Source organism: Phasianus colchicus, chromosome 4 (assembly GCF_987193195.1).
Source record: "Phasianus colchicus chromosome 4, bPhaCol1.hap1.1, whole genome shotgun sequence".
Classification (NCBI taxonomy): Eukaryota; Metazoa; Chordata; class Aves; order Galliformes; family Phasianidae; genus Phasianus; species Phasianus colchicus.
In genome coordinates, this window is record NC_143439.1 from 32,485,362 (window position 1) to 32,498,275 (window position 12,914).

The following is a 12,914-nucleotide window of genomic DNA, read 5'->3' on the forward strand; positions in this document are numbered from 1 at the left end:
GCAGAGGCACACAGAGGCACACAGACAAAACAGAGGAGGAAGAGACACAGACAGCTCAGCCAGAGCCTCTGCTGCCAGCAAAACCGCAGAATGTCAAAGGGACAGAGACACTGATCAAAATGAATTAAAATACATATATGTAGGAAAAAAAGGATGAAGCATGAGGTGTTGCACTTGTGACTGAGGAAGCTCATGGCAGAGCAAGGTCATTTGTCCACTCAGCCAGTGGCAGCACTTCCCCAGGTGGCTGGGACGCAAAATCAAAGCAGGAGTGATGAGGAAGGGCTCTTTGCCATATGCAGAATGGCTGCATTTTCCTCCATCATGGAGTTGCTTTGGGGCCTGGTGTGCTGCTGCATGGTGCCCCCTTCCTCATGCACTAGATGGCATCCTGAGAGACTTCCAGATCTCATACTTCTCAGAGATGTGAATAGGAAGAAGCAGCCCAGGAAAATCTTGCAAATTCAGGCTTTATTTATTTATTTATTTATTTAGCTTTAGACAGATGTGTTTGGTGAACTCAGGATACAAAGAAGTCTTGCAGTAAGAACACTAGATCCTTACACAGTGTGAGACAAGAACTAGAGTAAAGAGGGTGGCAGTGTCCCCAGGAATGTTTGGGGGTGCATCTGAGAGTGACCCTGAAGTCAAAGCCTTGAGGAGGCACTGGGGCCCAGGAGCAAAGTCACACACCTTAAGCACAAGCAAATGAGCACAAGAAAACGAGAGCTTGCATTTACACAAACTTACAGACTTTCACAATTAGAGAAAGCAAAGGATGAGAGGGGAAAAAAAAAAAAAAAAAGGTGCAGAACCATGTTCTCTAGATCAGCATTGCAAGGGTGACTGAGATGCAGCTCTCCATGCTGCCATTTTGGACTGCTATCACTTGATCAAATCACACAGCTTTTGTGCAGCAAAACAAGCCCTGACCACGATTCTCCTGAGTTTGTGCTTTACATGGCAGCAGGGGTTTGAACGCACAATTGAAATGCTGCCAGTTATCAGCATCTATCCCCTGGCAGACCTTTGTCATTAAGCAGAGCAGGGACAGGCTCCAGCTCTAACAGCATTAGTGAAGCTCCAGCAGACTTCCAGGGGAACCAGGCTTGCCTCTGTGCAGACACATTTCCCTCTGCACACAGCCTGCTCTGGGCTGCTGCAAAAACAGAGCATCCCATCAAATGCTTAGGTCTACCATGGGGAGAAAGACATTTTTACAGTGGCTGTCCTCCTCTGTCCCCATCCCGCCTCTCTGATTGCAGAATGAAGACTAAGCCCTCAAGTCCTCCCACCCAGCAGCTCCCACACATGCTTACATCTTGGTTGGTCATTTCCCAGTAAGGTCTCTCGCCATAGGACATCACTTCCCACATCACAATGCCGTAGCTCCACACATCGCTGGCTGATGTGAATTTGCGGAAGGCGATTGCTTCAGGTGCCGTCCATCGGATGGGGATCTTCCCTCCCTGCAATGAGAAGGGAGAAAAAAAATACAGATTGCAGAAGAGGGCAGACAGCATGCAAAAGAGGACAAAACAGCACTCCTTAGAGCACTGAGGGATGTTATTTTCTCTCTGGAAAGAGACATCGAATTTTAAAGTAAATCTGTTTGACAGCATGGGGCCCCTTTCCACATTATCTCAGCCCATAAGCATTTGTAGGCTGCCTACTAATTGGCTGTCCTGAAGGTTTGTTGTTTGAATGCTGTTTGAATGCTGGGACATGTATAGGATCAACATCTCAATTATGTTGCACTGGTTGGTAGGGGAATACTGTTCCTCCATTTCTAAGAGCGAGCGGGGGAGGAACAGACAGCTCTGAAGCCGGGGAAGACTTTGATCTAATGAGAGCTTCATGCAAATTGCTGCGGAAGTAATGCCTTTTTTTTCCCCTCAATGCAGTCCCAATCCTGCAGAGAGATCTGCACAGTGGGCACAGAAATCTGTGCGTGCAAAGACCTGCCTGCCTGGCCTTGGCAGCAGGACTGAAAACGATGTCACCTCCTACAGATCACTGTGGTTTATCTTTTATTGCATTTATTTTACAAATACTATTACTCTAGCATAGGGAGAGCTGTCAAATGCGCTTTGGTATTTCCTTTTCCCCTTTTTGATTTTAGGAATCAAACTTCAGACCAGCTCTGAGAGAAGGAAGGGGGGAAGGGGAGTTTGGATTAAGAAATACTTTTCTCATTGGGTTTAAAGACTTGTCTCCCTTGATATATATCAAAATATATCTTACTGTGAAGTCCTTTCCTCTCTGTGCTGAGCTGCATGTTGGAAAATCTCCCTGAATGTCCCCTAATGCTGTTTGTTATTAGAAAAAGGTAGAATTTGGAACACATTTAAAAAGCAAATTAGAAAAGTTCCTTCTTCCAATAATTATTTATTCACAGGCTTATCAGTGCATGCCTTAAGTGAAGGGCCAGATTCTCAGCAGTGCCAATTAGCACACAGCAGCACGTTGCAGTCACAGCAGAGCTGGATGAGAGCCCTTCAGCCCACAGGGAAGCTCTGGTCCAGCAGTGCTGCGAGCCCTATCATGGGGTTGTGACTGCCAAGGACTGAAAAGCCTCTCCCAAATAGCAAAATCTTTGCAAGACCGGGGAATGTGACCCAGGGAACTCCCATCACAATACCCATGGAAAAATGTGTTAATAGGTAATGTTGGAGCGTGCCAACCTGACACACCATTGGAGGCTTTCTCCGGGGCCTGTGATGCTGGGGATGGGTGCTGCCCATCCCTATCTGTGGCACTGGGGCCACGTGGGCCTCACACAGGTGAACTGATGCCCAGAAGGGATGGTTCCTGCCACAGGCTGGAGAAGTCCTTTCTCAAGTTTGGGAAAATTACAGTTGATGAGGAAGGTGGTAAACATATCTCATTAGCAACAGACATGATGTGCTTGTCAGTTTTAAGAGTTAAACTGTCCAGGAGACCACCATGAGTGCCACTCTTGGTCCTTTTGACCATAGATATTCACTCAAAGATGGCAAAATACAGCTGGGAGTGCAGCAGCTTTACAAAGTTCGTTATCTGACTCTGGTGCCCAACACAAAACCTCTAAGTTACAAGACTGCCATTAAGTTCTGCTTTATTTGGCGATTCTCACTTCTAAGGTGCAGACTGATCCAATACTGATTAGCTGATAACATCTGGTCAAACACTCGTGTCTAGTTTAGGGGCGGTGGATTTGTAGACACCTCTTTGCCGAACAGCCTGACTACCAAAATGTGTCAGGAAGCACATTTTTCTTGGACTCAGTCTGTTCAGTATTCCCATATGTGGTGCTCAGGGACATGATCTAGCAGGGGGTTCTTAGAGTTAGGGTAGTATGGTTAGGTTGTGGTTGGACTTGATGATCTTGAGGGTCTTTTCCAACCTGAGCAATTCTATGATTACAGAATCACAGAATTGTAGGGGTTGGAAGGGACCTCCAGAGATCATCGAGTCCAACCCCCCTGCCAAATCAAGTTCCCTACACTCATTCTCACAAGTAGGTGTCCAGGTGGGTCTTGAATATCTCCAGAGAAGGAGACTCCACAACTTCCCTGGGCAGCCTGTTCCAGTGCTCCATCACCCTCACTGTAAAGAAGTTCTTGCACACATTTGTGCAAAACTTCCTATGCTGCACTTTCTGGCTGTTTCCCCTTGTCCTGTCTCCACACATTGCTGAAAAGAGTCTGGCCTCACCACTCTGCCCCCCACACCTTAGATATTTATAGACCTGGATCAGGTCCCCTCTCAGTCTTCTTTTCTCAAGGCTAAACAGACCCAGATCACTCAGCCTTTCTTCACAGGGGAGATGCTCCAGGCCCTTCACCATCTTTGTGGCCCTCCGCTGGACTCTTTCCGAGAGATCCCTGTCTTTTTTGTACTGGGGAGCCCAGAACTGGACACAGTACTCCAGATGAGGCCTTACCAGGGCAGAGTAGAGGGGGAAAATCACCTTCCTTGACCTGCTGGCCATGCTCTTTTTAATGCACCCCAGAATGCCATTGGCCTTTTTGGCCACAAGGCCACACTGCTGGCTCCTGGACAACCTGTTGTCCACCATGACACCCAAGTCCCTCTCTGCAGAGCTCCTCTCCAGCAGGTCATTCCCCAACCTGTACCAATGCATGCAATTACTCCTCCCTAGATGCAAGACTCTACACTTGCTTTTGTTAAACTTCATCTGGTTTCTTACTGCTCAGCTCTCCAGCCTGTCCAGGTCTCGCTGAATGGCAGCACAGCCTTCAGGTGTGTCAGCCAATCCTCCCAGCTTTGTATCACCAGCAAACTTGCTGAGTGTGGCCACTATCCCCTCATCAAGGTCATTGATGAAGATGTTGAACAAGACTGGACCCAGCAGCAACTCCTGAGGAACACCGCTGGTTACAGGTCTCCAACCAGACTCTGCACCACCAATGACGACCCTCTGTGCTCTGCCAGTCAGCCAGTTCTCAACCCACCTCACTGTCTATCCTACACTTCCTCAGCTTTGTTATAAGGATGTCGTGGGAGACAGTATCAAATGCCTTGCTGAAATCAAGGTAGACTACATCCACTGCTCAGTTCTGTGCTGATTCTATGATATAACTCACCCTGGTAGTGTACGCTGCTTCCGGATCATCTTCTAGGACTCTGGAGAGGCCAAAGTCGGACACCTTGCAGACTAAGTTGCTGTTGATGAGGATATTCCTGGCAGCAAGGTCTCTGTGTACGTAACCCATGTCAGACAGGTACTTCATCCCTGATGCGATGCCTCGCAGCATCCCGACCAGCTGAATGACCGTGAACTGCCCATCGTTCTTCTGCAAAGGGAAGGAGACATTTGATCAGATGAAAGTCTCTGCACCCTCAGCATTGCATGTGCACAAATAAAAATGCAAAGGCGAGTCTCTAGGGAAGAAAAACAGGGAAATTAATAATTCATTACTCTCATGCTCTGACCATGAAGCTTTTCAAAGTTTCATTGTTTGGATAAGCATCTCTAGAGACAAAGCTAAGGAAATGTAGTTCTTTTAACTGGAGATCAAGCAGCAAGCTATTTCCAATGGTGACTGATGAAAAGATTGCTTCAGGGAGAGAACATGTATAAAAACACCAGGACGGACTATCTCTGAATCAGCCGACGGAGAGGCGCCAAGTTGCTTATAAATCCTACCTGCAAAAGTCCACGTGTCAATATTTGGGACAGGAGCTCTCCCCATGCTACTACACTGCATTTCTAGCCATTTCTTCTGTCTTCTTAAGGAGGTCTCATGAAAAGCTTTGACATTGCCTGGTTTTTGCCATGATGCAGTATCGATGTGTCAAGAAGTTTGGCAGGATGAATGAGTTCTTTCTACACAGCACTCTGCTCTTTAGAACAAACACAACATTCTACAGTTTACTGTTATCTGCTTGTATCAGTGCATGAACCATGTCCTTCACAAGGCTGCATAAATACAGACCAAGCAGATAACGGAGCTAATTTTGCCTCCAGACCGCAGTAATGGCTGGACCAGCACCCAGCAAACATTTTTGTTGATATTAACCTTCTGCAAAGAATACAAACTTGCCCTCCTGGAGCAAGTCTCTAAGCCTTACCTTTAAAAATGTATCCAGAGAACCATTTTCCATGTATTCTGTTACTATCATTACAGGTTTGCCTGGAAAAAAAAAACAAACAAGTGTGCAAGATTAGTAGCAATTTATTAAAAACAACAACAACAACAACAAAAATAAAGTCATTTCATAATGATTCTGAATGTGAATATGTAGCCACACAATAGTAAATCTAAACTGAGCAGCCACTGGATCCGCAGGATAATCACACTTCTTGCCCACATATACATAGAGACAGGGGAATTAAGGAAGGGAAGAAAAGATAACCCCAAATCATGGATGGGGAGCAAATCCTAGAGTGTTAAGATGGCTTTTATGAAAGAGGTTACAAGCTGAACTCTGATAGTCCTGACAGCTCCCCCAGCAGAGCGAAAATGCACATGGCAATGGCCTCCCCACTCAGAAGTAACTACACTGCTCCCAACAGGAGCAACCAGAATGATCTAACGTATCTATCTGAGTGTGATAACCATCAAGGCCAGGAAAGGATGGGATTACATCCTGTGTAATTCAAGAAATCCCACGTGACCATCCGTGTAAGTACATCCGAAATATGAAAAGGAATATTAATGCTGCAGGACAAAAGCAAATAAGCATAGAGCAAGTGGCAGTGGAAATTAGGAGGTTTCTGTGTACAAGAAGAACAAAGCAATCAGCCCCCCAGCACGGGATCAGATGCCCTTTCTCCAGCTCCACACTGACCTCTGTGCACCCCACTCCTGGTGGATGTGCTGGGACACCCACTGCTCCCTGGCGCCGGCACGGAGCTCGTACTCCCTCCTTTGGCTACAGCCCAGAGCGGAGGGCACAGCCTGCCATGGGGCAGATGTTGGGTTAACACCAGTGCCGGGTCTGCATGCAGGGAGGCACCAGCAGCCCGACTGCAATTACAATTTCAGGAAACTCTTTGCTGTGCCGATTCCTTTTTGCCTTCCCTAAATAATAACAAGATCTCTTCCCAAGATGTGTACTGTATTGATTCAGTGAAGTGGTTAGAAAAAAAAAAAAAGGATCAAAACAAAAGTTCTTAACAAAAGACCTGGCCTCCCATTGTTGACAGGAATAATAATGTTTTTCGAAATCCATTTGATTAATTTTCATGCCCGAGTCATTTTAATGGTAATTATATATATAGTTTTTGCTCAGTTTTTATATCTAATTTCTCGCTAGCTTGCCACAGTAGCATAGCAATAATTAATGTGGTGTGCTCCAGCCCTTGTAAATTCAATGAAATCTTATAAGAACATGTAAATTATTTTTTATTTAAATCAATTTGCATTAGCTACTATGAAGCACAGACAAAAGAGGAGCTGTCAGTTATTTGTAAAGTGCATTATAAGTGTCTTTTGTTGAAACGATCAACGAGAGCTGCCACATGTCATAACACACACACGGAGGTAAATGCTCTTAAAATCAGTTCATATTCTACCATTAAGACTGATCTTAATCTTCCCACTTTCCCACTATGTTAACCATTTGCCTAATTTACTGTTTAATTATCTACATAATAAAGATAATTGTGAACTTGTCAATCAGAAGTCTTGCCGTTGTGCAAATCCTACCTATGCAGCAAAAGGGACTTGCACTGCTTCCATTCTTTCAGCTCTTATCGCAGCTATTGTCTGAGCTCAGAGCTTGCCAGAAGTATTATTTTTGAAATGAGAGCTGCACCCTGGGGCCAGGAATAATAATATCATGTGTCCCAAACACTGCAAGCCTTGTCTTCAAGGATGGCAGACTTGAGTCTGTGCAGAGCTCAATGCACAGAATGGACCCTGTGATTGTGGAGGAAAATCCCACGTACATACTCTCTTTTTACACTAAAAAAGCATTCTGGGATCGCATGAACACAGCATGGTGATGTGTACAGATAGCAGAGCCAGAGAGGGAAGCGCTGGCACTGGTGCCAGGAGAACAGTTGTAGCAAGCCACAAGGATGTGAACCTTGAAATGCACGCCTGCTTCTTCCAAAAAAGTTTGCCCCTGCTCTCAAAAGTGCAGATACCCTTTAAGTTAGTCTTCAAAAGTCACTGGGGTTCTTTTATTTGTTTGGTTTTCAGTGGGGAAAAACAGAAAAGCAGTGAAGTGAAGCTGCTGCTGTTTGACTGTATGTGCGTTGGCAAGGTGTTTCTCTGCATCACTGATGAGTGATTTAAGGTAAAACCTGGGTTCTTTAAGCCTCCTGTCATACAATCTCCACTGAGAGCATGCTGCCATTTCTGATGTGCCCAGTCTAACGAGTTGCTGCAAAGCGACTGCGGGATGGGGCCCTTATCTCTGACACATAAAGGCAGCACTGCAGTGAGACTGGCATCTCATCACCCCACCGCCCCAAGGGACCTCCTGCAGGATCCCACCTTGGGTTTCCATCTGAGGAAATAAAAGAAGATTTCTGCACTTATGTTTCATTACCTGACAGCCGCAGGTTGACACTAATTGTGAAATAAATTAGTCCCATATCCAAGAGCGTGGAAATAAGGACACAAACAGAATAACTTTCAACCAAAGTAAATTAAAAGTAAACACCGGCCCTTTTAATGTGCTGGTCTGATTCTCTGTCAGCAGGGCTCCCTCCCGCTGGTGGTTCGGGGCCATAAAATGCGTGCAGATGTCATTCCTACCCATGTACACATTGTCAGAGCAATGAAATGGAATGCTGATGAAAACGGGACTGTTGCCTCTGTAAAGCAGAAATAGCTAAGGGCTTGTCTGCATGGGCACAATGAAGACAATTAATCCAAATTAACTAAAGGTGGGCATTTGAAGTAATTAGTTAAATGGCATTGAGGCTCTGCATGAATATTCTCATTCAGAATTAAGAACGGTCTAATTCAGTTTCACTTAATTTACTTCCAAAGTAAATCATGATGCATCAAAGATGTTTTACACTAAAATTCTGAATCTACGATAGGGCAGCGACTCAATCACTAAATGGGAAGAGAAGTTAAAAAGTACTCAGAGATAGCATCATAGTCTGGGATTTATAAAGTTGTTTTGGTACAATCAAACTCCATTTGTTCCAAGTCCAATTTAGAAGTTGCTCTGCTCCAGTGACCCCTCCCTGAAAAGCTGCCACAGTTCATATGGAAAACTTCAGTCTACTTTGGAAGATGGACTGGAGAAGAGGTGGGCTGAGTAACTGCTGAGTCTCCTCTCCTCAGGCTCAATAAAGACTGAATTAAATAAGCAAATGTGATGTGTAAAGGAGAACAGCTCCAGCAGCACAAATGGAGGAAGAGCTACTTGAGATACAAGCTGAGGGCTTAGGACCTCAGGAGGGAGACAGCACTCCCAAACAGCCATCCTGGTTCTGGGATTATATCTTTGCAAAGAAAACACCTATAGGCACAGACATGAGAGGGCACTGGCCAGAAGAACTCAGGGCACTGAGTTGGCAGAGCCATCCCCTCAGTTTCTAGGGTTCAGACCCCTGCAGGGAGCCAACAACTGGATCTACCCTACCTTGGATACCTCAACCTCTGGAAACCTGGGAAAGCGAAGCACTCCTTCCTTCTCTGCACTGTTTTTTGCCTCATCTTTGAGAAAAGCATCTGAAATCCAGAGCCCCAGTTGTTCAACACAACAGTCAGATCATACGGTTGCACTCACTGCCCTCCTCAGCTCCCCTTTGCCATTTATTCCCAGCTCAGTTTCCAGGACAAATCCGGAGCTCTTAAGCTGTAAAGCCCCCAGCACTACCACAGCCTTTGAATACGACGGCTGCTTTAAGCAAAACCTGCTTGCTGGGGAGCCACATCCTCTCTCTAAGTGAGAATCCCACCCATCTTCAGAGGCCCTGGCAGCCAGAAAGACTCATACCCATGTCAGCAGCAGCTTTTATGGCTGTATGAACATCACTCATTTCCTGCCCAATAGCCCTCATCCCTACAGGGCTAGAAATGAGCACTTTCTGTCCAGAAAAGACTGATGTGGTGAAGGCTCAGCCATTTGCCCTTTCATATTCTCCTAACACATCAAAAGCTTCAGACCTTAAGATGAGCACCCCTCATCCCATACACAAACCTCTCCATTAATTTGGCTCCGGGGGGCTCACAAGTGGACATGCCCCTCAGATCAGGACACACAATAAGGACATACTCCTGGGATAGAACTGTCACACAGGCTGTGGCTCTGAGAAAGCACAAACATTGTTGCCAAATTCATCCTCTACTTTTTCTCCCCTGCCTTTATAAAATTTATTCGTAAGAGAAATTTTTTTTTGTTAATTTTTTTTCTTAGAAGTTTTGGAAAATACAATTTCAAAGAAAAAAGCAAGACAAGGCTGTTGACTGCAAACTAGAATCAATTCAGAGGACGATATGATGATATTAACAGCACGGACAGCCAGTGTCTGCATCTTCTTCATTGTAGCTCTGAGAAAGAACTGAATCTGGAGGAGGCGCCCTTAGTGAATGATGGTTGGTACTAACAGCAGCCACGTGCCTCAGATATCAGCATTTCAATGGCAGTGGTTACGTTCCAACATTACCAGTCATAAAGGCAAAAGGGGTTTCCACCATTCACACTTGTGAGGCCAGCGTCTCTCAGGCTTGCTAAAAACCTTCCCGAACACTTGAAAAATATTTTTAAACGAAGGAGCTGTTACACACAAAAAAACCTTTGATGCAAATAACAGCCACACTTATTTCTATCTTGCAAATATCGGGCTGAAATAAATCACACTGTGAAATGCTAGAGAGAACCCATAGGTCTGTTTGTGGGAGGACATGCATGCACACTCTCACTCCTCCAGATCCTCTAAAGCTTCCAGTCAGAAGAGCAACGACACCTCTGCACCCTTCCTGCACTCTCATCTCAGCTAACTTCCATTCTTGCTCACATCCCCTGTGAGCAATCACGAGGTCCCACCATGACCCTCTGCCAGCACTTTGCTTCGGTGGCTTCTCAAAATATGATGGCTGGAAATCATTTGGTTTGGCTACCCAGTCTTTTGGCAGCAAAATTCTCTACCTTTCCCTGTCAAGAAAATCACTTCCTACGTCTCAGCATTTCTTTACTCTCATTGGAGCTCATATGGTTTCAAAAGTAAAGAAAAAAGGGCAGGACTAGGAAGTGAATCTGCTGTAAGCACTGCGAGGAAGCCTCAGTGTCCCAGCATTCAAAATGGTCCCATGTGGACTCATTTCAAGCAGAGGATGCAACCAAATTATTTGGAAGGCAAAAGTCAGTCAGCACGCTCCGCTGGCCCTCAGGCATCCTAACCTTACTCCTGTATTCACCATCTACTCCAACTGCACATGGCCAGGCACATAATCTCCCATTTCATTAACTTTAGATCTTTGAATGGGAATTTTCTCTTAGCTCATGTGTATTACACCTGAGGAGTTAATATTTTCCATCATCTCTGTTTCCAGACCTACCAAATGTGAAATTTCAGGCAAGGGGAGTTTGCTGCTTTTAGAGAAATGATGAAGTGCACACTGACAACTTGAGTTACCCAGTGCTTCGTCCCCTATCTCTCCCATCAGTCAGTGTTCAATGACAGCAGTCTGCAGCAGTCTGCACCTACTTTTTGTGACAACACCTTCCAGGTGGATGATGTTGGGGTGGTCGAACTGCCCCATGATGCTCGCTTCTCCCAGGAAATCTCGCCTTTGCTTCTCTGTGTAGCCCACCTTCAGGGTTTTGATAGCCACTGGAAACTCACGTTTTCCCTGCAGTTTCAGCCGTCCACTGCAGACTTCTCCGAATTCACCTTCAGAAAAATATCAGAAAGTATCACAGTATGCCTAAGGAATGCAGAGCACATATCTGTTTAGGATACTGCCTGTCTTCTATAGAAAGCTAATCAAAAATACCCAGGGCTGTCCCACATTTGTGCATATAAAAAGTAGAACATCACAGCGATAAACGTCACAAACAGCCAGCATAGCACAAGCCATAAACACAAGAAAACTAGGAAGCTGCAAATCTCAGTCTTTTAGAAAGATAACCAGAGCTGAATGTAACATTCCCAATGACAGATTTGATCCCACTCTAAATGTGAGCTCTTCCAGTACATAATTTTCCTAAATTTAAAGAGCGATGCTCCAAATTCCATTGGGCTTTTTCTCATTTCATGATATTTTTGCCTACTAGATGAAAGACTCCTGTCATATCCTGTATCGATGCTTTGTGTAGATAGCTGTAAAACACAAACCAGTTGCTTCTTAACCTTCCTTTGCTAAGTTGAATAGATGGAATGCTGTTACCCTCTTACAGCAACACATATTTTTATGGACTATGCACTCTTTCCAATTTTACAACTACCTTTTTCTAGAGGTAGCCTAAGTGGTTATTTTTCCTGGTGAACAGTAAATTATCTTTAAAAACACAGTATCAGAGGATGCCAGATACTCCTGCTGTTGGATGTGAATCCAAACAGCTTAATTTGAGCAGAAATGGAAACTTAGTCTTTTAACCATGGAAATTAAATGCTTTGGACTTTGGTTTGTGCTTGTTTTTGCCCTTCTCCCTTTTTAAAAAATCTCAGATGAACTTTCAGTCTTAATTTTTGCTTCAAGACTGACTTTAATCAACAAGGAAAAAAAGATGAAAGTAGTGCAAAAGAATCTGAACATTAAGTGATTAATTTCCCTTAGCATTCATAGAAGTAGCTCAGCTAGGTCCAAACTTGTGTGTTTTCTGCCATTTTTAACTCAGTCACTGAAATTAAAAATTGCAGACAATGGCAGGTTTGTCCCCGGCTTCTACTGAAACAAGGGTATGCTCCACATATCTTGCAGAGTGCCTAACTGCACAAATATTTCACAGCCCTTTTCTGGTTTTTAATGTTATAAACACCAGCCCTCCATGCTGCTAGGGGTCACAAAACACATTTCCATACCAGCTCCAATAACTCTTTCAATGGTTATGCATGAAGCTTCTATTTCCTTGGCAAACTCGTGGACAGCTTGATTAGGGTCCTCGTAGGTGTGGGGATCAATGTAGGTTCTTACACCAGGCAGTTTAACTGCAAACACAAATTACAGTGTTAACAGCACGTGACACAGCAGATGAGGATAATGCTCATTCCTATCCCTTGCACTGTCTGCTTTGCCAAAAAACACGGCAGCAGGGAAATCTATTTCTACTGCAAAAATGAACAGATAATGCTTTTTGAATGCTCTCTGAGGATGCCCCATGCTTTGAAACACTGTGCAAGTGAAAGCTTTCAGAAAATGACATTTAGTTTATATGTGACACACGTGCATCTTCATCATATTTAGGAAAACCCATGACAGTGGTCAGCTGGGAAGACAAGCAGCTTAAAGTTCCTCTTGGTGCTGAGCAATGGGCTGGTCCAGGGCTTGGTGCAA

The 12,914-nt window shown here is 44.7% G+C and overlaps 1 protein-coding gene and 1 long non-coding RNA gene across 8 annotated transcripts in view; one reads left to right on the forward strand and one right to left on the reverse strand.

The window, feature by feature from the left end:
- Positions 1–12,914, forward strand: part of LOC116231192 (uncharacterized) — a 120,305-nt gene that overhangs the window by 82,882 nt on the left and 24,509 nt on the right. The window lies entirely within an intron of this gene.
- The window catches only part of EPHA5 (EPH receptor A5), a 197,467-nt gene that overhangs the window by 18,816 nt on the left and 165,737 nt on the right, over positions 1–12,914 (reverse strand). For all 7 annotated transcript variants that reach the window (XM_031596817.2, XM_090139118.1, XM_090139121.1 and 4 more), the window contains 5 exons: positions 12,443–12,568; positions 11,126–11,311; positions 5,578–5,639; positions 4,590–4,799; positions 1,320–1,469 (listed from right to left, as the gene is read on the reverse strand). In XM_031596817.2, the coding sequence (XP_031452677.1) occupies positions 1,320–1,469; positions 4,590–4,799; positions 5,578–5,639; positions 11,126–11,311; positions 12,443–12,568 (734 nt within the window). The remainder of the gene's footprint in view (positions 1–1,319; positions 1,470–4,589; positions 4,800–5,577; positions 5,640–11,125; positions 11,312–12,442; positions 12,569–12,914) is intronic.